At 41.3% G+C, this 11,248-nt stretch overlaps 1 protein-coding gene across 3 annotated transcripts in view; it reads left to right on the top strand.

The window, feature by feature from the left end:
- CACNA1E (calcium voltage-gated channel subunit alpha1 E) overlaps positions 1 to 11,248 on the top strand; it is a 396,969-nt gene that overhangs the window by 316,253 nt on the left and 69,468 nt on the right. For all 3 annotated transcript variants that reach the window (XM_068239700.1, XM_068239701.1, XM_068239699.1), the window contains exons 31-33: positions 1,696 to 1,821; positions 2,777 to 2,842; positions 4,735 to 4,826. In XM_068239700.1, coding sequence (XP_068095801.1) covers positions 1,696 to 1,821; positions 2,777 to 2,842; positions 4,735 to 4,826 — 284 coding nt within the window. The remainder of the gene's footprint in view (positions 1 to 1,695; positions 1,822 to 2,776; positions 2,843 to 4,734; positions 4,827 to 11,248) is intronic.

Below are 11,248 nucleotides of genomic sequence, written 5' to 3'. Positions count from 1 at the left end.
CCGACTACCGGTAGATTGCTTTCGACCTATTGGGAACCCCCCATCTAGCATGTGTACAAGAGTGTCTGAGGCCGCTTAATGTTTCAGCATAAATATAGTTTAATAAAGATATTTTTTACAATGTAGTTTGCTTTGTGCTAGTCACACAGGAATTTGATTAAAAAGTACAATACATATTTAATGCTCCCCTTATGTCCCATTTGCTCATGTTAGATACACTAATCTTTAGTAATTAGAAGCTGTTGAAGCAACTCAAATTATACTTTGATAATTAATGTAAATATACTAATCAGAATACAATCCTGGATCTTTGAATTTAGTTAAAAAAAAAAAAAATAAATCATTACAGGCATACTAGATTACAGTGCCAGAAACGGGTAAGTTCAGTTTAAATGTAAACATCACAGAAATGTGATCATATCGGAAATCTCTGTATACTGTCTCTTCCAAGAGACGGCCACTTATCCAGAAATGAGAGATGGGCTGGACTGAGGTCCTCCGGGTCATAGGCTGGGCAAGAGCGTTTTAGAGGATAGAAAAGCACACCATTTGATATAACACCTCAGGCCCCTTTTCACACTGGTGGTAGAGCAACAGCGCTTTGGTGTCAAACTTGCGTGGCGACATGCAGCGACCAGAAGTCATATAAGTCTATGGAAGCGTATGTTGTCAAAACACCTCCGTGCTATGCGAACGTCAGCCACAGGACGTGAGTGCTAGAGAGCCTCACTTCCTGTTTGGCCTACAGCCAGAATGGAAATTAACGCACTCTGCCGCACTAATCTCCATCAGGTTTTTGGCGTTATGATGCGATCATCCAGTCGCGATGCAATCATCCGATTGCACCACTGCCGCAGGTTAATAGTGTGAAACCGGCCTGAGAGACTCTTATTATTATATAGCGCCAACATTTTCTGTAGTGCTGTACAGAGTATATTGTCTTGTCACTTAACTGTCCCTCAGAGGGGCTTACAATCTAATCTCTGCCATAGTCCTATGTCTATGTACTGTATATAGTGAAGTGTGTGTATTTATACTGGTTGAACTCGATGGACGTATGTCTTTTTTCAACCAAAATAAAAAAAAAATAACTATGTATATTGTAGTCTAGGGCCAATTTACCAATTTAGGGGAAGCCAATTAACTTATCTGTATACTTTTGGGACTTGGGAGAAACAGGACGGCCCGGAGGAAACCCACAAAGACACGGGGAGAACATGCAAACTTTGTGCAGATAGTGCCCTGGTTGGGATTTGAACCAGGGACTTAGCACTGCAAGGCTAGAGTGCTAACCACTATGGCACTGTGCTAAACTAGTGTATCAATGTACAAATCTGCTCTTCACAATCGAGACTTATGGTAGAGAACATGGGGACGGATGCAGTAGACTGCATTAAGCAAGATTACGTGTGCAAAGTCTTACTTACGATGAGAAGAGCATAAATCATTGGATGTAATGTATAGCATTCTGCTCTACTCAGTGTACAGTAAGTTTACTGCATACACTTCTCGGATTCCATTGGCTGGGTAGTGTTCACACACGTGCCTATGAATGGGTCCTTAGCACCTCCTATGAACTCACAAAATGTATTCACATATTATTGTAGAAACCTATATTTAGGAAATACATCACTGATGATGAAGTGTATCACCTGCGATGCTCTAATGGTTCCATCTCTTCTGTGGTGTCTCTAGCTGGTGAACACGAGCAGTTTTAACATGAGTTTCCTGAAGCTGTTCCGTGCAGCGCGTCTCATTAAGCTTCTCCGGCAGGGATACACCATCCGCATCTTGCTATGGACTTTTGTTCAGTCCTTTAAGGTAATACAAACGTTGTTGTTATTTAACTCCATGCCATGTAAAAATGTTTGCTTTTACTGCTATCGTGTCTCCATTAGATATCCTCTAATTTCCTGCCCCACAGACCTTACAGGCCTGAACACTGGGAGACAGGAAGTGAGGGACAGCAATAAACCTACTATAGAGATTTTCATTCTTCCTCACTCTTCCTCAGCCTCAAAAAGGTTTTTTTGTCATGGTTGTCTGAAGAATTTTACTCCTTTGCTTTTTGAATGGAGGAAAACTCTTTCAAACTGGAACACACACAGTGGGGTTGATTCATGTACCTCTGGTAAAAATGTACTTTTGCCAGTTACTTACCACACATTGCGCAATTAGTGCAGCAACCTCTGATGATGGCATAGAGCTGAAACTGGTCAGGACTAGAGTGGGCATCTCGAAAAGGCATGTGTGTGTGTATGTTGGGCTCTTCCACACTACAGCATCACATTTTTGCTTGCAAAAACACGTATGCACTTGTGTTGCACTTACTTTTGTTCAAAGTAGTTTCTAATTTTTTTACTTTTTATTTCATAGCTGTGAATAGGAAACAAAACACATGTATCTCTGACCAAAAATGCAGCATGCCGTATATTAGAAAAATGTAACACAGCACCCACAAACACATCATATAGGTCTGAATGGTTCCTTTGACGATAATGTGGAGAGTGTTTTTAAAAAGAGGATGGCCTTTTGAAATGCACTCCAGCCTGTATAGTGTGAAGAGCCCTTCTAGCTTTATCCTGTCTTGTTTCCTTATATCAGCGAGAATTATAGTATATCAGTTTGCAATAATAAAAGTAACAATTTTAGGAAAATCTTTATTATCTAGTCTAGACGGTGATTTCTTGTTTACAGTGTTTTCTTGCAAGCCAAGTAAATATGTGTTGCACTTATTGCCTAAATAACATTTAAATAACTCTTGCATTATTTTCAGGCCCTCCCTTATGTCTGCCTCTTGATCGCAATGTTATTCTTCATCTACGCCATTATTGGCATGCAGGTGAGTCTGACATAAACAACAATAATTAAAGATTGTAGAATCTGTCCTATCCTACATGTGAGCAAAACTACATATACTTGTGGCAATTTACCTTGGCTGAAACAATCATTCTTAATTGTTTTGTTCTGAAATCTAAAGTATGTATAGGTGTACCCCAATGTCAATGGCCTGCCATGTAGCAGTCCTCCCCTGGTATCTATCATTTGATGTGGGAAGTTTATTGAAATTCCAGCAGCTTCAAGCAACTTGCACCCCCCTTCCCCCCCCCCCCCAACTCTCTGCTGATCCTCCCGCTCATATCTCTGTCCTCTGATGCCTATCACTTGCTGTGGGAAGTTCAATGGAGGTTCCTGCAGCTTGGAGCCATTACACCCCCCCCCCCCCCCCTCATCTCTTTACTGAGCAATACAGACTGCTCAGCCAGGATCTAAACATTCTGTCTGGATGCTGATTGCTTCAAAGCTGATGCATGAAATGATGATCTATGCAGCATATTTGGGGCAACAGTTCTTCCAAGTGTGTTTGTGGCCTAAAACCTTGTTCACACTCTACATGTTGTGTAACACGCATGTTATAAGTTATGCATAAAACTTTACATGCTTGGGCCAGATGCAATACACTGCATACAGTTGCAGTGCTAAGGTAGCCTATGGCAATTTAACCATTATTACAGTGCTGCTTGTTGACCCATTAGTGCCATGGTCATCACTGCGGTAACGTGCATGTTGCTATGGTAACGCATGTTACACCACACATTAGCAAAGCAACATGCGTGTCGCTAACGGTTAACCGGCGGTTTATAACTGTAAAATAGCCATGCGCTCCCTGCATATTGCATCTGGCCCACCGGGCCTTATTCAATCCACTTTTTTCTCCTAGAAAATTATTTTTCATTTTTCTATTTAAAATAACGTTTCAGCACTCTACCAAACAGTAGGTGAAAAAGTACTGTCATAATTATTCTGAGCATTTTCTTGCATGCTGGAGGCTTAAAAAGCATTTTATTGATAAGGTATCAATAAAAATATCACTTAGGAGAAAACTTAGGAGAAAAAGTGAATTGAATAGGGGCCCTTACTTCATAGGCAAATCAGTTCCTTTGATACGTGCATTTTTTTCACATATGTTATCAAGTCACTTTCTCATTTTGTGCAGAAGCCAGATGGTTGGAAGGGTACTAGTGCACACTCAGACACAGTGGTGTGTATTGGCAGTGGCATAGCTATGGAGCTGTGGGCTCCTGTGCAAGTTTTACATTGGGCCCCCTAAGCACTCTATACCGATAAAATTGATATTGTGCACCAAAACTCATCAAGGACAGCCAGGTGCAAGCAGGGGATGGAGAAAAGTTTGTTAATGATTACTACTATTCAAAGCATCCATAGAAGTGATCATTACCAGCACAGGACCAATAAAGAGTTAATACTGCCATTGAGGAAGGGCACATCTGGGCCCCTCTGCACCCCCTATTGCTATGCCACTGTGTATGGGTAGTGTATTTAGCACTGAAACACCTGCAATACAGACAGAGGATGAATGCATGCATGGAAGGGGGTAAAATTGGTCAGTGATCTTTCATTTTCCAAAGACGTTTATCTGATGTGTGTACCCACCTTTAGCCAGAGGCAGCAGCACTGCATGGTCAAGGTTTGCCATATCCTTGTACTGCATCAGGTAATATAGAGCCAGCAGCTGCAACAGTGACATCAATATTAAGCTTCATGACGTAGTAGAACAGGTAAATGATCGGTATCTGGAAGACTTCAATTGTTTCTCTGATCTACCACAAATCTTCTAGTTTATGGGCAGTTAAGCCTGTTTGGTATAGGTGTAAGGCTAGGGAGATGTATTTCTACAATGAGTTCTCTATTGTGATCAACTTTGTTTTATAGGTGTTTGGTAACATCCGCCTCGAAGAGGACAGTCATATTAACAGGCACAATAACTTCAGGAGTTTCTTCAGTTCCCTCATGCTGCTGTTTAGGTGAGTCCACAGAGTATCAGGATAAGAAATATGTATAGAAACAGAAGTAGGTATGGCTAGCGGGTATGAAGATAATCTGTGGGAAATATGGGAGCTTAGAGGGCAGACATCCTACTATAGGACAGAGGACCTACCACTTATATGTGTTTGAAGATTTTCACTTAAGTAGATTATGATAAATCGACCGGAGCTAAACTTTTTCTGGAGGTTTGAGTTACGTCCACTACATATAACTACTTAAGACTGGTACACACAAGGGAATCTGTGGCCAACATTTTGGGAAATTGATCTTCCAGTAAGTAAATGACAGGAGGCAGGGCAGTTTCTAGGCTAAATTGCACCCAGAGTGAGGGTGTAAAAAAACTCACATGGTGAACACCACGTGATGTCCACTTCCCGCTGGGCTGCTCTGTCTGACTTCAACGAGGCTTCCTCTTACAACTTCCTGCTAATCAGGAAGTAGTGAGAGGAAGCCACATTGAAGTCAGAGAGAAGTCAGAGAGAGGAGCCCGCCTGCAAGTGGACATCGCTTGGATCCCAGCAGGTGAGTTTATTTTCAGTGTGCACTATAATACTGCAGTGGAGGTGGGGAGCATGGAGGGGAGGGGGGCGCCTGAGGAGAGGGAAGAAGGAGTTGAGCCCCCCTCCCCGCTGCTGAGCACAAGTGTGCCCACGGCTCACCCCTCCCTCACAATGCCCCACCTTCTTCCCTCACAGTGCCCCAGGCCGACACCCGCCTTGCCCACTCATAGAAACAGGGCTGACAGGAGGGCCAAACCATTGTCCATTCATCTATGATGGCTCTCCCATCTTCTGTGTCCAACAGGTTCATCTTTATTGTTATGTCCATTGCAGAAATGTCTATTGTCTTAGGGTCAACACTGATCAATATATTTACATCATGCTGGATTATGTAAGGACTAATAAACTGATTGGATCTGACAGTTGTTTGTATGTATTTTAATTTAAATAAGCTTTAGATATATCTTTATAAGGTGGTGCAGACTCTTACAATTGCTTGACTTGGGCGTTACGGTGATACCCAGGAAGTAAGCCCTGCACACCTGAACCCAATGTGGGGTGGCCAGGAGATTGCGTTTCCATTTGTGCAACTAAACTCATTGGCTCTTAGTCATTTCTGATTGGTCAGTAGAAGAACTTACCCTTGATCCATGGCCAATCCACTCATTTTGAATTATTCATTAATCAGGAGTAACTAGTTCCTCATGTATAACCAGTCCTTTGTTATTTCTTCAGTGCTCATCTCTGCAGGAGATTGAGAACGAGAATGTTTTATCTATGTGGATTCAGTCCTTTATTATAACCACTGCTGTGTTTGAAGATCTCTCTGGATACCATTAATTGTATTTAGCCAGGACATTTGACCTGGTTATTCTCCATCAGATCTCTCAGGGGACAGCAGTAAAAAGGAACAGGTGAAGTGTTATATTTGCAAACTTGGTTCATTATTTCCGCATAACTGCAAGTAGCTGAGCTGTTTTATATGTTTATGTGTCCTTTGATAGTCTTACCATTTATGTCATTTATTAGGGATTCTAGGAAGGTGTAAGACTCAGTTCACATTATTATTATTATTGTCATTAAAAGCGTTCAAATATGTGGAATGGAACGTAATGGACCCCAACAGATGCAAATGGATCCTATGTAAATCAATAAGATCACGAGTCCGTTCGTTCATAAGAGAACCATTTGGTCTGTTCCAGGACGGCTAACGGAACACAAATATGGGTAGTGTGCGATAATTCTGGACAAAGCTGATGTGTCATGGGTATACTGACTAAGCAGGTGGGGACAGGTAACGGGACAGAATCTACCGATGATAAACTGATTCCCAATGTTAAAAACTGATCCGCTTGAAACTGAAAACAGATCAGTTTTTACAGGATCAGTTATTGATCAGTTATTAATCTGTGCAGTGTGAACCAAGTCTAACTCCAGAAAACCCAGGCAGCAAGCTTGTCTCAATTTTTTTTCTGTGACTGCACAGGACTGGAATATGTGCATGCCCCCCCCCCCCCCCTCCCCAAAGGCTAAAATTAGGACCCATGTCTGAAATCTCATATAAAAGGCATGTGTTAATTAGTCAAGTCATTCATATTTTAAAGCCACATTTGATTGAACTGTTATAATAAGAGCAATAAGAATAACTTCCACACTTACTTTGTTAAATGGGGTTTAAAATGGTTCATGTTAGAAACAAAGTCTTCAGGAGACAGTAAAATGTGGATTTTAATTAAATGTTATTGATCTCCATAGATGTTCAAAAAAATCAATAAGGTACAGTTCTTTGGTATATAAAAAATCAGTTACAAAAGAAAAAAAACTAGAATGATTAAATTGTTGTGTAATCTGTATATCGAATCTATTGTCTGTAGTAATCTTCTTTGAGCGTATGTGTATATGTGTCTATCATGTAAAGAGAATGAATGAATGTGTGTGAGTGTGTGAGTCCAGACCTTCCTGCTGGTTCTTATATATAGGTTAGTTCTCAGTATTCCTACTGTTCTGCCTTCTGATTGGACCAGCACAAAACTTTGCGCGCGGTACTTAGCGCGCGATCTGATTGAGAAAACCGGTGCTAACCTACTTAGCACCCTGGTTAGCACGCCTAAAGACTTTAGACGTGCTAAGTAGGTTAGCACCACATAGTGAATCAAGCCCAATATCTATTAAAAAAACGAGATTTTGGCCTATACATTTTTAGGGGGTTTGGTTATAGATAATGACAGTTGGTGCTGTCTGTTCTTTTTTCATGTCTGCCAGTAGTAAAGATCATTACGTGCAGACTGATTGTGGATCAAACAATATGAACAAATTACATGGCAAATATCAATCATTTCTTGATTTCTCTTATATTATTTAACTTACCACTTATTGATTCATGTTTTCCTCTTTTCGCTAAAGTTCTTCCTCTTTAAATCTTTGGGTTTGCAGCTCCAGTATACATCACTATTCTTCAGGCTGGAGCACAGGAATGTAACAGAAATCTAACATGGGGGGGGGGGGAATTATGCTGCAGCTTTGCTGCTGTCTCTGGTGGAGAGATTGTTGGCCATACTCCTTGTGCCTCAAACTTGGCTTGTAATTAGCAATGAACTCTATGCCAGAACCAAGAACGATATTTAGGGCCTGTACACACTGCTGCGCTTTTAAAATCGCAAGCCTTCATGAGAATAGAAAAAGCGCATCACACCAGTGTGTACAGATCTTCACGATTTTCATTATTTTTGAAAAGACCTTGCGATTAAAAAGCGCATGCGATTTGAAAAGCGCAGCGCAAGCGCAGCAGTGTGTTCAGGCCCTAAAAGTGTTAGCATACTTATGCGTAATCGTGCTTGAAATGTCTTAAAATAAGACCCTGATTAGTAATGCACTATATTTCGATTATGTGTACCACCCTTTTGAGGTATTGACATGTCACCCTCTGTATGTACAATACAGGCTGTTACTCCATGCTTCTACAGATATGGGGCTCGATTCACAAAGCGGTGATAACCCAGTTAAAGACTTTAGGCGTGATAACCATTTTTATCATGCCTAAACTCAGTTTAGGCATGATAAGTTTAGGCATGATAAGTTTAGGCATGATAAGTTTAGGTGTGATAGGTTTAGGCATGATAAGTTTAGATAAGTTTAGATCGCGCGCAAAGTCCCGCACGCAAAGCAGCGCCATTAAACTCTATGCAAAGTGCACCAGACTTTGCTAGCGCAAAACTTTTGATCAGCTGTGCACTGCGGTGCTAACCCGGTTGGTGCTTAAACTTATCACGCCTAAAAACTTATCACACCTAAACTTATCATGCCTAAACTTATCACACCTAAACTTATCACACCTAAACTTATCATGCCTAAACAGAGTTTAGGCGTGATAAAGGGCTTTTCACTAGCGTGCTAACTGTTAGCACCGCTTTGTGAATCAGGCCCATGCTGTGCATATAATGATATTAGAAGTAGTGTGTGTGTTCTGATCATAAATGTTTGTAGGCGTTGCAGCTCTTATCAGCACTTCAGCAATCATTGGGCCTGATTCACAAAGCGGTGCTAACAGTTAGCACCCTGGTGAAAAGCCCTTTATCACGCCTAAACTCTGTTTAGGTATGATAAGTTTAGGTGTGATAAGTTTAGGTGTGATAAGTTTAGGCATGATAAGTTTAGGTGTGATAAGTTTTTAGGCGTAATAAGTTTAAGCACCAACTGGGTTAGCACCGCAGTGCACAGCTGATCAAAAGTTTTGCGCTAGCAAAGTCTGGTGCACTTTGCATAGAGTTTAATGGCGCTGCTTTGCGTGCGGGACTTTGCATGCGATCTAAACTTATCTAAACTTATCATGCCTAAACTTATCATGCCTAAACTTATCATGCCTAAACTTATCATGCCTAAACTTATCATGCCTAAACTGAGTTTAGGCATGATAAAAATGGCTATCACGCCTAAAGTCTCTAACTGGGTTAGCACCGCTTTGTGAATCAAGCCCATTGAGTATGGAATAAAAGCTATTTGTGATCATTCTTGTATACAATGGCAGTAGGGAACTTAAGATCATTAATGAAAGGTTTTTTTGTTTGTTTTTTGTTTTTACTTGACTGTTTTTTTTGTTGATATGTTGATATGTGTTTTGGTCAGCTCTGCATTAAAGGACAACTATTGTGAGAGGGATATGGAGGCTGCCATAATTATTTAATTTAAGCAACACAAGTTGCCTGGCTAGCCTGCTGATTCTCTTCCTCTAATACTTTTAGCCATACACCCTGAACAAGCATGCAGCAGACCAGGTGTTTCTGACTTTTTTTTTTGTCGTATCTGACAAGATTAGCTGCATGCTTGTTTCTGGTGTGATTCAGACACTACTGCAGCCAAATAGATCAGCAGGGCTGCCAGGCAATTGGCATTGTTTAAAGGAAAAAAATATGGCATCCTCCATGTACCTCTAACTTCCGTTGTCCTTGAAGCATCTACTAATATCTACTAATATCATTGGGTCTGTACATATGTGTTAGGCAGAGCAATCGATTGTCTGTGCTACAGTTTTCAATATTGTTAGTTGTTTCTCTGTTCTCGATTGCCTCATCCTACGCAATTACCTTAGAAAATTCATCCCCACCCATGCTTGACCCGAACCTCTCCCTCAATGTTTACCCTTCCTGACACCTAACCCCCCCCCCCCCCAACATTTTCCCCTTCCCAACGCCTAACATTAACCTCTCCTCTAATATAACCAATTACCTGCCTAACCTTACCTATCTAACCCTAACATTTAAAGCTAGCATCCCCCTACCCTATGCTTAACAATAATGCTCCCAAAGGGCACCTTACACTAGCCGCAATAGGGGGAAAGATTTAGACAAAAACTTTTAAAATCAAGTTTAAAAACGGAAAAAATATCGAGGTATCTTACCTCAATGACGAAATCTCTGTAAACTTACAAAAGATTTTTATTTAAGCACAGGCGTGTGCTTAAATAAAAATCTTTTTTAAGTTTCCAGAGATTTCGTCATTGAGGTAAGATACCTCGATATTTTTTTTCCCTTTTTAAACTGGTTTTAAAAGCTTTTGTCTAAATCAGGGCGCCTCTTTCCCCCTATTGTGCATAGTATAACCTCGTATATTTCCAGTCCGAGGGGTGGTGGCAGAACACCCGTTGGTTTACCACGGTAGATGTCTGTCCATTCTTTTTTCCTAAGAGAGCGGCCGCATCGAGGTCCCTTCAGGACCACCCCTAGTGGAGGCGGCTTTATAGTCTCTACCTGCTTCCTGTGCTCGGTTGCCCCTTGCAACCCTCCTTTGTGAGTAACTTTTTAATTTACTTCTCCACACACCATTAACTGACATACTGCACTATTGGGCTCCAGTTTCTTGTCTCCTGTGTCTTTCTCTATAGGGTGCCAAGACACCCCAAGCACAATCTTACACTAACCAATAAACCTAACTGATATAAAATTTCCATTATCACTGCGAAGACATGGGATGCAAGCATCAGTGGCAAAATGATGACAGCTGATGCTTTGGCACCAAAATTAGCTCCTCACAATTGAAATAATGCTTATTAGTGGCCTTGGCGCCACCATTAGCTGTGTCATACTTGGGTACCAACGCCGAAGCAATGGTGCTGAAACCAATTTGTTTTGCTAAAGGTACCACTAAGATTTTGAGGTAAGTGAAAAGTCATTTATACTGTAGCTTTCAGGTGTAAAAATTCAATAAGAGCCAGTTTAAGATGACGTCCGTGACAGGTTAACAGAGTGTTTAAAAGGTGAGATATGTTGCTTTTCGCAGGGCCAAGTGACGCAACCATGGGGGCCTTGGGGCAAAATAACCTGTGTGGCTTCTACAACCCCCCCCCCCCCCGGCTCCCAACCCAGCTTCCGCTCCCCCCCCCTCTTCAATGTCGTCCCAGGGGTCCC

This window comes from Hyperolius riggenbachi, chromosome 6, assembly GCF_040937935.1.
Source record: "Hyperolius riggenbachi isolate aHypRig1 chromosome 6, aHypRig1.pri, whole genome shotgun sequence".
NCBI classification, from domain to species: Eukaryota; Metazoa; Chordata; class Amphibia; order Anura; family Hyperoliidae; genus Hyperolius; species Hyperolius riggenbachi.
Note: the sequence above shows the minus strand (reverse complement) of the source record. Positions and strands in the feature narration are given on the sequence as shown.